The sequence below is a fragment of the Podarcis gaigeae genome (assembly GCF_964106915.1).
Source record: "Podarcis gaigeae genome assembly, chromosome: 8".
In the NCBI taxonomy this organism is placed as follows: domain Eukaryota; kingdom Metazoa; phylum Chordata; class Lepidosauria; order Squamata; family Lacertidae; genus Podarcis; species Podarcis gaigeae.
In genome coordinates, this window is record NC_139684.1 from 79,996,962 (window position 1) to 80,011,667 (window position 14,706).

The 14,706-nt window shown below is 49.2% G+C and overlaps 1 protein-coding gene across 1 annotated transcript in view; it reads left to right on the plus strand.

The window, feature by feature from the left end:
- ATP1A3 (ATPase Na+/K+ transporting subunit alpha 3) overlaps positions 1–14,706 on the plus strand; it is a 33,983-nt gene that overhangs the window by 17,585 nt on the left and 1,692 nt on the right. The window contains exons 13-22 of the mRNA XM_083753668.1: positions 857–1,032; positions 2,147–2,283; positions 3,327–3,477; positions 5,077–5,245; positions 6,340–6,494; positions 7,715–7,838; positions 9,243–9,388; positions 10,714–10,844; positions 12,517–12,618; positions 13,483–13,574. Coding sequence (XP_083609794.1) covers positions 857–1,032; positions 2,147–2,283; positions 3,327–3,477; positions 5,077–5,245; positions 6,340–6,494; positions 7,715–7,838; positions 9,243–9,388; positions 10,714–10,844; positions 12,517–12,618; positions 13,483–13,574 — 1,383 coding nt within the window. The remainder of the gene's footprint in view (positions 1–856; positions 1,033–2,146; positions 2,284–3,326; positions 3,478–5,076; positions 5,246–6,339; positions 6,495–7,714; positions 7,839–9,242; positions 9,389–10,713; positions 10,845–12,516; positions 12,619–13,482; positions 13,575–14,706) is intronic.

The following is a 14,706-nucleotide window of genomic DNA, read 5'->3' on the forward strand; positions in this document are numbered from 1 at the left end:
GGTGGGCTGCATGCCAAATTTCATTCGAGACCAAGAAGCCACTACAGTGCCAGTAAGAAGCCTGCTGAGCTCATCAGTAACCCAGAGTTTCCAAGCCCGGGTTTTCTGGGCACCAGTAGCTTTCAAGTACATAAAGAATTGTGCCCATGGATTTGGAAGTTTCAAGCTCCTTAAAAAAGAGACCGTATGTCATGGTCCAGTCTATGGGCGATCGAAGTCCCAGCTGAGGACGTTGGGACCGGGGGCAAGATGGCGTGGTGGGAGCAGGAATGAGAGTCCAGAAGCCAGGGGTCCGAGGGTCAGGAAGCAGGGAATCACAAAGTCAGGGGTCCGAGGGTTGAGAAGCAAGGAGTCTAGAAGCTGAGATCCGAGGATCAGGAAGCAAGAAACCCAAGGCAGGAAACGTGTCGCTGTGGCAAAGAGCCAAAGGGAAATGCTGACCTTATATCCCTTCCCGACTCTTGCCACCTGGTGCAGTGAGTTGCCAAGCGGCCTCACCTGTGCGGCCAAGCCTTGCCTCTCCAGAACAAACTTAGGAAGGCTCCAGTCCTGCGAAGCCCTACTGGTCACAGGGCCTGGCTCCTGCACGCACTCCTGACTCCATAAGAACATAGAAAATTGTCTTATACCGAGTCAGACTATTGGTCTATCTAGCTCAGCATTGCAGACTCCAATTGGCAGCAGCTCTCCAGGATTTCAGAAGGGGGGGGGTGTTTGCCAGCCCTTCCTGCAAATGACAGGGATTGAACCTGTGACTTTCTGCATGCAAAACACCTTCATTTCTCAAGTTAGCACCTGGCGACAGGGCATCCAAAGGGCATATTCCGAGAGGTTTTGCCTCCTTCTCACCCTCCAGGTTTCTGCCACTTCTTCATGCCCGAGGAACAGTACCCCAAAGGGTTTGCCTTCGACTGCGACGATGTCAACTTTACCACCGACAACCTCTGCTTTGTTGGGCTCATGTCCATGATTGATCCTCCCCGCGCTGCTGTGCCTGATGCCGTGGGCAAATGCCGAAGCGCTGGCATCAAGGTAATGCCGTGTCGCTTGCCTTGAAACTGAGTTGTGGGTGCCAGGCGCTAAAATTCAGCTACCCTTTGAGCAAACTGACTGGCTGCTGCGGGAAGGCGTCCTTGGCCCACCACGGAGTGCATCTCTGGAGTGCTGCAGCTCTTTTGAGATCCTTTTCTCTGTGGAGGGGAATCGTTAATATTAATATTATTATTATTATTATTAATAATAATAATAATAATAATAATAATAATAATAATATTTATACCCCACCCTCCCCGGCCAGAGCCGGGCTCAGGGAGCTAACACCAGTAAAATTACAGTAAAAACATAATAGGAAAATAAAAAAACCAATTTAAAATACAGGTTAAAATGCAATTTAAAATGCAGCTTCATTTTAAAAGTAGCCCATAGATCAAAACCATAAGTGTAGGGAAACATAAGGGTCAGACTGAGTCCAAACCAAAGGCCAGGTGGAACAGCTCTGTCCTACAGGCCCTGCAGAAAGATGTCAAGTCCCGCAGGGCCCTAGTCTCTTGTGACAGTGTTCCACCAAGTCGGGGCCAGTACTGAAAAGGCCCTGGCCCTAGCTGAGACCAATCTAACCACCTTGTGACCTGGGACCTCCAAAATGTTGTCATTTGTGGACCTTAAGGTCCTCTGCGGGGCATACCAGGAGAGGCGGTCCCATAGGTACGTGGGTCCTAGCCGCATAGGGCTTTAAAGGTCAAAACCAGCACCTTAAAGCTTAAAGCAGCTCATTCATTTCCCAAATCTCAAATTTGCCCGTAGGCTTCAGAATCAGAGCGCTTCCTTTGCCTCTGAGCAGTCACTTGATTAGCCTGAAGCCTTCCAGGCCTTTGGTGACGACAGAGCAGCTAATCCAAATGGCAGCCAGTGAGGCTGTGGCACCTTGGGTTTGTATCAGGGTTGAGATACATACTGAGAGAGGCACCAGGAAGGAACTGGTATCATGCTGGCAACCGCCCAGGCCTCCCCAGGGGCCCCTTGCTCTGCCCTGTAAACCCTTAAGATGGAATGGATTGGACCAGGTGAGTTTTGCTGGTTAGCTAGCCAGCCTCCTCCTTTGCCTACACTGGGACTCCTTTGATAACCATCACTCTTCCTCCACCAGGTGATCATGGTAACAGGTGACCATCCCATCACAGCCAAGGCCATTGCGAAAGGTGTGGGCATCATCTCTGAAGGTAACGAGACCGTGGAAGACATTGCTGCCCGGCTGAACATCCCCGTCAGCCAGGTCAACCCCAGGTGAGAGGGGTCAAGTTGTGTGGGGGTGTAGGGGAGGGGGCAGAGGCTGGAGCCAAACATAATGCGGCTGGGGAGATGGCGCAAGAAGCAGATAACTCTTCCAAGGCAGAGAGGAGGAGGGAGACTTGGAAGAACATTGGCTGGGGTGAGGGAGGAACAAAGGAAGCTGTGGTGGCCTTCCTTTGGCAGTTTTGCTGCCTATCGTGAGATGGTTCGCTCCATGAATTTAAGCAGATCTCGGCTTGGCAAATACCAGAATGAGAAGCCACATGGTATTAGGGAATCCAACTCTGTCTAGCTGCAATACAAATGTACCTTATTCAATTGTTATGGCTCTCTCCCCCTGCCCCCCTCCCTGTGCGAGGATTCTGGGACTTGCAGTTTGGTGGGAGTCCTCAGAGGACTACAGTTCCCAGGAGAGGAGTGACTGCTCAGCCAGATTAAGCCCGTAGTGGAGATATCTCACTGGAGCTGCTTGGAATGAGATCATAGCAAAATAATGCTAAATTGCTATCCCACAAGGGATCATACGCCAGCCTCCCCCAGCCCTTTTGGACTAAAACTCCCGTTGGCCCAAGCCAGCATGGCAAATGATTGGGTATGATGGGAGTTATAGTACAGGTCCCGGGCTGGCTAGTCACTTCTTACTTTTCCTATCCTGCCTGGTTTGTTGAGCTTCTATAGGATACAGTGGTACCTTGGGTTACATACGCTTCAGGTTACAGACTCTGCTAACCCAGAAATATTGCTTCAGGTTAAGAACTTTGCTCCAGGATGAGAACAGAAATTGTGCTCCGGTGGCGCGGCGGCAGCAGGAGGCCCCATTAGCTAAAGTGGTGCTTCAGGTTAAGAACAGTTTCAGGTTAAGTACGGGCCTCAGGAACGAATTAAGTACTTAACCCGAGGTACCACTGTATTCACATTTCTGTAACAGAAGGTTTCTGTCCAGGCGCTTTGGTTCCTCTCATGGTGAGGCCAGCCCTGAGTATGGATGACAAAGGTGCATCTTCTACCACCTTGACGCCGTCTTTTTGCCCACCCAGAGATGCCAAAGCCTGTGTGATCCATGGCACCGACTTGAAAGACATGGGCGCAGAGCAAATCGACGAGATTCTGCAGAACCACACAGAAATTGTCTTTGCCCGTACGTCCCCACAGCAGAAGCTCATCATTGTGGAAGGTTGCCAGAGACAGGTAAGGACATCCAGCGGTGTCCCAAACTGGCACCACAGAGCACAACCAACTAATCCGGCTGCAAGGTGTTGTTTGTTAAGATGCTAAGAGTTGTTAGGAGGTCACTATCCCCCTCACAGAGTTACGGTTCCCAGAGTGGTTTAACAATCCCTCTTCACAGAGAACTCTGGGAATTGTGACTCTGGGAGGAGACTAGAGGTCTCCTAACAATTCTCAGCGTTTTGGGCAAATTACAGCTCCCAGAATTCTTAGCGGGGAACCATGCGTTACCCAATCTCCCTGCGCATAGAAAGCTCAGGGAGAAGAGTTCTAGCCTAGCGTTTTCTTCTTTGGCTGGCTTGGTAATGTGGAGGGAGTTGCCACACGGGGAAGCTTTCAGCTCTATGATTGCCCCACCTGCCTCTATAAATCAGCACAATCCCAGGCATTTTAGCGCAGGGCTTGCCAACCTTTCTGAGCCACTGGGCACATTTGGAATTTTGAGGAAGGTGACATGGGCACCAGTCAAAAAATGGCTGCCATTGTGTGTGTGACATAACACAAAATGGCCGCCGCAGTCAGCATGTAGGAGAGGCCAAGCTGGCACAAACAGGGACTGAGCAGGAGTAGCGAATGGTCTCTCATGCCCTGTGTGTTTTTGAAGGGAAATTTGCGGGTGCCTTAAGAGATGCTGACACACACAGCAGGTGGCGCTGTGGGTTAAAGCCTCAGCGCCTAGGACTTGCCGATTGAAAGGTCAGCGGTTCGAATCCCTGCGGCGGGGTGCGCTCCCGCTGCTCGGTCCCAGCGCCTGCCAACCTAGCAGTTCGAAAGCACCTCCGGGTGCAAGTAGATAAATAGGGACCGCTTACCAGCGGGAAGGTAAACGGCATTTCCGTGTGCAGCTCTGGCTCGCCAGATGCAGCTTTGTCACGCTGGCCACGTGACCCGGAAGTGTCTCCGGACAGCGCTGGCCCCTGGCCTCTTAAGTGAGATGGGCGCACAACCCCAGAGTCTGTCAAGACTGGCCCGTACGGGCAGGGGTACCTTTACCTTTTACCTAAGAGATGCTGACACACACACAGAGGCTCCCATTAGTATCATTTTGGGAACGTCTGGAAGTTTGTGTGAACTTAAGGTTGCCAGACACCCTTCACCCCAAAACATCACCCAGCCTGCTCTTCTGCAAAAATCAGCAGGTAAAGCTTATATGACCAATTTTTAAAAGCCAGAAACCTGTCTGAGAAAGGCTTATGAAATACAGTGGTACCTCGGGTTACAGACTCTGCTAACCCATAAATAGTACCTCGGGTTAAGAACTTTGCTTCAGGATGAGAACAGAAATTGTGTGGCGGCAGCGGGAGGCCCCATTAGCTAAAGTGGTACCTCAGGTTAAGAACAGTTTCAGGTTAAGAACGGACCTCCAGAACGAGTTAAGTTCTTAAGCTGAGGTACCAGTATACCCCACTGCAGGCTCACAGGCAACACTTCCCTCTGCCATTATTTCCACAGAAATCATCCCTGGATGGAGAGGCTGGGTGATTGCCCATCTCTCTCTTCCCTTTTGGGCCTTCTTCTGGCTCTGAATGTGCATTTCTCTCTGTCTCCCCACACCAATAGGGTGCGATTGTGGCTGTAACAGGCGATGGCGTGAATGACTCCCCCGCCCTGAAGAAGGCCGACATCGGGGTGGCAATGGGCATTGCCGGTTCTGACGTCTCCAAGCAGGCTGCCGACATGATCCTCTTAGATGACAACTTTGCCTCTATTGTCACTGGAGTCGAAGAGGGTAAGCTCTGAGGATTGCCGGAAGCAGTGAAGAGGGGGACTGGATTCATAATCAGCGAGCGCTAAGGGTGTGAGCAGAACCTGGTTATATAGGCACAGCTTCCGTCTTGCTTCTGCTGTGGGTTGGCGGAGCCTCTAAAATGGCAGGGCTGTAAGCAGCTGAGCTTTACTCAGAGTAGAGCTGCTGGAATTCATGGAGGTAAGCTAGTCATGCCCATTCATTTCAACAGGTCTTCTCTGAGTAGAACTAGCATTGGCAGGATCCTATAAACAGGATTTTCATTACCTCAGCCAGGGGCAATGGCCCCCCAGGGGGTGTTGGACTATATAGGAAGCTTGACCATCTAGTTCAGTATTGTCTACACGGATTGGCAGCAACACTCTGGAATTTCAGCCAGCCAGTAATTCCAACAACAGTTGTTGTTGTTGTTTATTGTTAGAATTTATATACTGCCCTGCACCTGCAGATCTCATCCAGAAGGGACTGCATCTGTTATCCCTGATCTAAGCCATCCCCAATAAATGCCTGTGCAACTTTCATTTAAAATCTCCAGGAGGCAACTAGGGCAAATTTATTATTTAAATTGATTCAATAAATATTCTGTGCACATTACGTCCCTCTCGGTACCTAAAGGCAACACCTCTTAAACCGTTCTTAGTGGATTGGCTGAGGAATTGTTCCTTATTCTGCCTCTTCATTTCAAGATCCGTCTAAAGCAGAGCTTTCCTAACTGCGTGTCGCAGCACATCAGTGTGTCAGCTGCAATGTGTAGGTGTGTTGTGCAAATGGACCCCGTGCCCCTCCTGGGGCCGGAAAAGGGTTAGTTTAACCTTCCGGCTTGCTAGTAAAACTGAATTACCGTGTCGCGCAACGATGCATGTCTAAAAAGTGTGTCAGCAATGTGAAAGGTTTGGAAAGCACTGTTCCCAAAGGTGGAGAGGGCAGCAGCAGCAATTGAGTTGTGGGTGAGAGAGGGGAAGACGGGTGCAGAGATCTGGCTTGCTTTGACCTTTGGGAATCCCGTTCCCCTTGCCCCCCCCCCAGCTGTGCCCCCTGTCTCTCCCCCTTACGCCCATGTGTCTCCCTCTGGCCAGGACGCCTGATCTTTGACAATCTGAAGAAATCCATTGCCTACACCTTGACCAGCAACATCCCTGAGATCACCCCTTTCCTGCTGTTCATCATGGCCAACATCCCTCTGCCTCTGGGTACCATCACCATCCTCTGCATTGACTTGGGCACTGACATGGTGAGTCTCATCCCCCCATACACAGAAACACTTTTCTTCCAACTCAATCCAACCTGAGGGTCATCTAAGCCAGGGGTTGTCAACCTGGTCCTTACCGCCCACTAGTGGGCATTTCAGGATTCTAGGTTCTTAGGGGGTTCTACGGCACAAGCTGAATTCTCCTTCCATTGAGCACTGGTGGGCGGTAAGGAAATTTTACCATCAAGAAAGATGCATTAGTGGGTGGTGGATATAAAAGGTTGACTACCCCTTGCAATGCAGGAATCTCAACACGCTGGTCTCCCATCCAATTTGAAACCATACCAAACCCTGCTTAGCTTTGCAGATGTGCTAAGAGTTTTACTGCTGCACCATCAGGAAGGCATTAATCCAGTACCCAGATATTCCCAAATTCCCATTACTGCTGCTTCTTTGCAACCCATCTTCTGATTGGGCTCAGGCTCTGTGGAGGAGCCCTGGTTCACTTCTGTGTCAAAAGCCCAACTAAAGACTGGCATAAACCAAGTGTGAACTGCATGGTAGAAGTTACTCAACTGTGCTACTGTGTGTGAGGAAAGGTAGTATTTCTGAGTGCTCCTACCTGAAAGCAATACCTGCACACGGAAAACTAGTCAGGGAGAAGTTGAGATTCTAAACACTTGTCTAGAAATAGTCTCCTTTATAACTAGATTTCTGCATGCAGGGATTCCCCCCCCCCCAACTGAAATAGCTTTGAACCTGGGAAAGATTTTATCTTTCAGTGAATCCTGGGAGCTGTAGCTCTTACCAGAGTGCAGAGCATTCTGTCATTTCATTGCAGAACTACAGTCCCCAGCTTCCTTTGAGGTGAAGAAACCATGATGCTCAAACTGATTGATGTATCTAGGGAAGGCCTTCCTTAAAGCACTTTGTCTGCATGTTACTTTTTACAGTCTGAACATGGAGACAGAGGCTCAAATCTCCATGTTGCCAATTTGACAAAATGGCTGCCTCTGAACACCAGACTCATTCTGAGCAAAAGTACAGAGAAAAGTCATTCTGGAACTTCCCACGGTTCTGTCGCTGAATGCTATATCCCCAATGAGATGCTTGAACGGTTCTCATCATCCCTAACCATTGACCATTTTAGCCAGGGCTGATCTGTTAGCACAGGTTCCCCACCCCCTCACCTACACCCAAAAACTTCAGCCCCCAGCCCGGCGATCCTGCAATCCTGCTGACCCTCTCAATTCTTCCTCCAGGTGCCAGCCATCTCCTTGGCTTACGAAGCAGCTGAGAGTGACATCATGAAGCGACAGCCACGAAACCCCAGGACTGACAAGCTGGTGAATGAGAGGCTGATCAGCATGGCCTACGGGCAGATTGGTGAGCAAACGGGGGACAGCCATTGAGCAAGGCTGAGCACCCCCAGGTGCAGAAGGGAGTTGAGTGGGGATGAATTGGGCAGGTGTTGAAAATCAGGCCAACCTGCAGGTGCTTGGCTGCTGGTCCCAGTGGCGTAAGTGGGACCTGGGAATGCAAGCAACTTTGTCCAGTGGTATGTTCTTATTAAGTTTCACATGCAGCACACAGTACACAAGCAATACGTTTATTTACGTATCATCAGTTCAAGTATCGTCTCTACAGAGATTCTTGGGTTGTGGGTAGAGTCATATGTTGTTCTTGTATTTACATGAAAACCAATAAAAATTATTTGCACATTTAAAAAAAGGAATGCAAATAAGCTTTCGTCCCAAGGTAAGTCCTCTGTGGCAGAGACAGAAATATTTCTCAGAGTAGTGAGAATAGGACTTACTCACAAGTAACAGGATTGCAGCCTTATATAGAAAGCTGCCTTCTATTGAATCAGGTCACTGGTCCATCTAGGCAGCATTGTCTACACTGACCATGCAACCTGTAAATCTGGTTTATCCATCTTTATTTTATTATTACACATACGCCTCACCTTTCCTCCAAGGATCTCGAGGTAGCATACAGAATTACCCTGGCCCATTTTGCTCCCCACAACAACCCTGAGAGGTAGGCACAGCTGAGAAGGAGTTACAGGCCTAGTGAGCTTCATGGCCCAGTTGGAATCTGAACCCAGTGGTCTCCCAGGTCATTACCACACTTACATAAATGCCTCTTGCAATTCTGGTCAGCAGTTCACTACTCAAGGTGGATATTTAATTCCGGGTCAGATTCCAGATGACATGCTTGTGTTGCCAGAATTGTTAGGTCTGCGAATAGCTGCTCATCTGGTCTCCTGTGGTGAGTGAGGAGCAAACTGTGGCCAAGCAGACAGGGAAGCTTTGTAGCTGCTGTGGGTCTTGTGCGAAGGCATTTGTGTTGCGCATGCGGGCTAATGACCTGTGCCTTTATCCACAGGGCAAACGTGTAGGCTTAGACATGAGACTAAGGAGGATTAGAAGCGTTAAGGTGGCTGAAATGGGAACCATGTGATTGAAGGGCATGGACCAGCAGAGACTGGTATACTAGAGCAAGGGGGCATTGCCCCCCACCCAGCTTAGCCTGCCCCCAGGAAGCCCCCACCCTTCCTTATTACTTATTGCCACTCCAAGGGGTAGTGCTGTCTGACAGTTTGCTCCTCTTCAATCTCCGAGCTGTCCCTTGCAGAACCCAGCAGGGAGGAGGGTGGGGGAAAAGCCCGCCCCAACAATTAGTTGGCTCCGCCTGTCATTGGTTCTTGACTCCGCCTATCCAGGGCTCTGGCTCCACCCACTGTGGGTCTCCCTGCTTTCTGCCAACTCTTCACTTTTTTTTTTGCAGGAATGATTCAGGCGCTGGGCGGTTTCTTCTCCTACTTTGTGATCTTGGCCGAGAATGGGTTCCTTCCATCTATTCTCGTCGGCATCCGCCTCAACTGGGATGACCGGACATGCAACGATCTGGAAGATTCCTACGGGCAACAATGGGTAAGAAGAGGAAGCCCATTTTGCTTGCACAGCCGTGAGCGAGGCCGGGCATTTTGTGGAATTGCAGCAAATGAATGTTTCTGGCAGTGGGCAGATGCCAGAAATTCAACTAATATATAAAAGGGAGTGGGGTGGAGAATGATAAACTTTGGTCATTCAGGAAAATATGTTTTGTGACTCAGAACATTAGTCATAACTGGTCAGTGGCTGTGGTTGTGGGGAGGAGGAGCAGCTGCCACTCATGGCCTGATTTTTGGCTCTGGCTGGCAAACAAGCAGGTGGCAGGAATGACGTGGCAATGTGGGGCCCACACTGAGGGTCTTCTTGTTCTAAGGTCCCCACAAAGCCTGTTGCCACTGCAACACCACGGGGATGCCCTAGGCCATTTCCTCTTTCTCAAACTCAGTTCCATTTCTGTGAAATGGGAAGAAATGAGAGCCAGTGTGGTGTAGTGGTTAAGAGTGGTAGACTCGTAATCTGGTGAACCGGGTTCGAGTCTCCGCTCCTCCACATGCAGCTGCTGGGTGACCTTGGGCTGGTCACACTTCTCTGAAGTCTCTCAGCCCCACTCACCTCACAGAGTGTTTGTTGTGGGGGAGGAAGGGAAAGGAAAATGTTAACTGCTTTGAGACTCCTTCGGGTAGTGATAAAGCGGGATATCAAATCCAAACTCCTCCTCCTACACGGCAGAGTTTCTTGAGCAGTTGAAGATGAAAATGATGCCAAGCCCTTTAAACAATTCTTTAAACCCGGCTCAGACAGAGCAACCTTCAAATACTGTGCTCTGTCAAACAGGACTTATGGTGGTGCTGTAGAGCAGGCCTGTAGAATCCATGGCCCTCTAGTCTCCAACTCCCAGCAGCCCCAGCCAGCATGACCAATGGTCAGGGATGATGGGGGTTGGAATCTACCAGCACCTACCAGGCCACAGGTTCCCTTCCCACCCGTCAATCACCCGATGGCACAGTGGTGTCAGGTGACTGTTCTCCTTTGCCTGCGTGGTTTGAAATCAACCCACACAGGAAAAGGAGCAGCGCTTTGCAGTTGCTGACGATCAGCAACTTTGTAAATGGTGATGCCCCTGGTGGGCTTTGCAATCATTGCCGCAGTGCCTGCAAACCTCACTTTCAGCCAAGGTGCATTGTTTACCTGTCGCACACCTGCACCATTTATGATTTAATCCTAAATTTCAACAAGGCTGAGCGGGGATTGGTTTGGAGAGGCAGAGAGGCTGGCAGGTGAGAATGGTGGTGTTGCAGGTGAGAATGGTGGTGTTTCTGGTTTCCCCATGCTGCCCTATTGATTGCACCCCCTCTGCCCGCCAGACCTACGAGCAGCGCAAAGTGGTGGAGTTCACCTGCCACACAGCCTTCTTCGTCAGCATCGTGGTGGTGCAGTGGGCTGACTTGATCATCTGCAAAACCAGAAGGAATTCAGTCTTCCAGCAGGGCATGAGGTAAGGCTGCTTGATTTTCCATTTGCTCAAGGAAACCATAACTCTGTTTTGGAGCTAGAAAAAAAGGGGGGGGGGATTGTGGAAGAGAGACACATTTCAAAATTTAGTGCATGAAAGAGGGAAGAGTCTCAAATCCGCAGCTGAAAAATGAAGGCTTTGCTTGTTATGCATTTGTGATTCAAAGGCTGTGACCTCTGGGCAGGAACCCCTGGCATGCAAGGATTGAGGAATCCCTAGAGATTCCAACCCCCTCTGGTGGCTATAGGCTGCCCCACACATTACGTGGCAGCGAACTGGAACATGCCACAAAGAGTGACTTTGTTAGGAAGGTGCAGCCAAACTTGGCTCTGTGGTGATGACTGTACCTGCATGGCCAGTGTATTTTCTAATATGAGTTCATCTCAAGCATTTGTTATATTTTCTCATATATATATATGAGATATATATATCTCATGTTGAAGGACCTCTGTGCTGAACCTTGGATGTTGAACGGCTTAGTTGCTGAACGTTTCGGCTCCTGAACATCAAAAGCCCGGAAGTGTTTTTGGAAGCCAAATTTCTGACACGGCTTCTGTGGCTTCCGATTGGCTGCAGGAAGCTTCCTGCAGCCAATCGGAAGCCACACCTTGGTTTTCGAACGGTTCCGGGAGTCAAACAGACTCCTGGAACGGATTAAGTTTGATCACCAAGTTACAACTGTATGTCTGTTCCAGGACACAGTGAGCACTGCCCTCTGTAAGGTTGCCCGTGCTATTTTGGGCCTTACAACTTCATCCGTTATGAAAGCAGGAGGGTTACCACAGCGTGAGTCAGGATCTTACAGCTCTCCAGATGCTGCTGGATTGCAATACCCATAATCCCTGGGCTGGTGGGGACCCAACATCATCTGGGAGCCCACAGGATGTGAAAGGACCCTATGAGAATATGGAGTTGGTAGAGCATGAGACTTTTGATCTCAAGGTTGTGGGTTCGAGTCCCGTGTTGAACAACAGATTCCTGCATTGCAGGGGGTTGGACTAGATGACCCTCGGGGTCCCTTCCAAGTACAATTCTATGATTGGCTATTAGTGCATGACTCCTACATGTTTTAAGGATACAAGTTTTCCCTTCACACTGGATGAGTTTGCCATGTCTGGGTTTTGAAATATTGTATTTTTCATTTATTTAAATAAATTCCTCCAGGAAGAGCCCAGGAGAGCAAACATATCCATAATTATTGTGGGGGCTTTTGGCTAGATGACCCTCAGGCTCCCTTACACGCTGGTTTTTGTTTGTTTTTTAAATAAAATTTCTGAAAACACTTTAAAACTTTCTAAAAACATGGATCTCAGGGTTGCCAGGAACAGTGTTTTTTTAGTCATCTAGGTAAGTAGGATTGTTTTTAAATTTCTCCTGAGAGACAATAATGAGAGAACCAAGAGGTACCTCACGAGGGAAGGCACTCCACAAAATTGGGGCTGCTACTGGAAAGGCCCTGACGTGGGCCAACGCCAGCTGGGCAGCCCCCAGGGGGTGGCACTCACCTGCCAATCACAGCAGAGAAATGGGTTAGTTTCCAAAAACGGAGGTTCCAATGGCACCTCAGGGAGTTCTCCTTAAGCAAATGGGGGCGACAGGTGACTTATAACAAGAGTATTCCTCTCTTTCACGTTCTCTCTCTTTCCCCCTTCAGAAACAAGATCCTTATTTTTGGTCTCTTTGAGGAGACTGCCTTGGCCGCCTTCCTGTCCTACTGCCCCGGCATGGATGTGGCGCTGAGAATGTACCCCCTGAAGTGAGTACAGACGGGTGGCTCCGTGGCAGAGCATCTTGCTTGGCATGTAGAATGTCCCAGGTTCAATCCCTGCCTTAGGCCATGTTCACACCATACATTTTTAGAACTACGATACTGTGTTAGACAGGCATGGCTTCCCCCCCAAAGAATTCTGGGAGCTGTAGTTCGTTAAGGGTGCTGAGAGATTGCCAGGAGACCCCTATTTCCCTCACAGAGCTACAATTCCACAGAGTTCCCCGTGAAAGAGGATTGATTGTTAAACCACTTGGAGAATTGGAGAGCCAGTGTGGTGTAGTTGTTAAGAGCGGTGGACTCGTAATCTGGGGAACCGGGTTCGCGTCTCTGCTCCTCCACATGCAGCTGCTGGATGACCTTGGGCCAGTCACACTTCTCTGAAGTCTCTGAGCCCCACTCACCTCACAGAGTGTTTGTTGTGGGGGAGGAAGGGAAAGGAGAATGTGAGCCGCTTTGAGACTCCTTCGGGCAGTGATAAAGCGGGATATCAAATCCAAACTCCTCTTCTTCTTCTTCTCTCTGAGCACCCTTGGAGCAAACCTCAGCTCCCATAATCCTTTGGGGGATGCCATGACTATTTAAAGCAGTATCATAGTGCTTTAAATGTATGGTGCGGACGGGTTTCAGACAAGAGGGAGGAGTCCTTCCACCTCTGGCACAAGGACATTTCATTTGGGGGAGGCTTGATCACACCCAGGATGTCTGTTTCAGTCTTGGGAATCCTTGTGTGGGGGCACACGGACATACACACACACACACACACACACACACACACACACACACAGATGCACACTCACACCCAACCATCGTCTCTTCGGCTCTTGTGCTAATCTTTCCTTCTCTCCTCAGGCCCAGCTGGTGGTTCTGCGCCTTCCCTTACAGCTTCCTCATTTTTGTGTACGATGAAATCCGTAAACTTATACTGCGCCGTAACCCAGGAGGTGAGTGGGGCCGGGAGAGTCGGGAGTTCTCTGAGGAGCATGAGGAATATTTCAGGAGATGATGTTGAAGCGGGAAGCTCCCCTTCCCTGGGGCTGGGCCCACTATTAGCCTCACCCAGAATAGACCCACTGAAATGAGCGGGTATTACTAACTTCGATCCATTCATTTCCATGGGCCTGCTTTTGTGCAGAACTGAGTTGAGTTTGAAATAAGGGTTGTAGGCACCCTATTTTTATTTTAATAATATATTTATTTATAGACTTCACAACTTCATATAAACAAGACAGAGGTCCCCCCTCAAGGCGCTTACAATCTAAACTCAGCTTTCTCCCTTGCTGTCCTTTTTCATGCAGATGTCAAGGCAATAAACAACTATTTTACTTTTAAAAGGCAACTGTTTAGGGAAGTTTTTAACATCTGATGCTGCATTGTTTTTAATATTCGGTTGCAAGCCGCCCAGAGTGGTTGGGGAAACCCAGCCAGATGGGCGGGGTATAAATAAATTATTATTATTATTATTATTATTATTATTATTATTATTATTATTACTACTATGCCCCCCAGTTCCCACATCTCCCCTATGTCGATATTTTAGATTGTAAACCAGGCTTCATCAACCTTGGCCCTAAACTCCCATGATCCCTAGCTAGCAGGACCAGTGGTCAGGGATGATGGGAATTGTAGTCTCAAAACACCTGGAGGGCCGAGGTTGAGGAAGCCTGTAAACTATTTGGGACAGGGACTTCCTCAGTAAACACCATACCTATTGATAGAATAGCAACAACGATGAATAATACAGGTTGTACCCAATAATGGCATTGCACCATCAGGAACTTCTCATGTGGCACACTTAAATTTTCCTCTGATCCATCTCCTACCTTAATTCTTCACTGATCCATCTCCTGGCCAGTTCTGGAGATTCCCCAGACTTTATTAGAAAGAGCCTTTCAGAGAGTGCAGGGAGTTGCTGTGGCTTGGGGCAGGGAATGTGCAAAAATAAGGTGCCTTGCCTTGGAGCTTGAGAAGAGGAGCTTTGTGGGAGTCTAACACTAAGCCACCATTGAATGCGACTAATTATCCTAGTAATAAGGATTATCATCTTCTGGGTGAGGGGGAAAAGGGAGAGCGGGT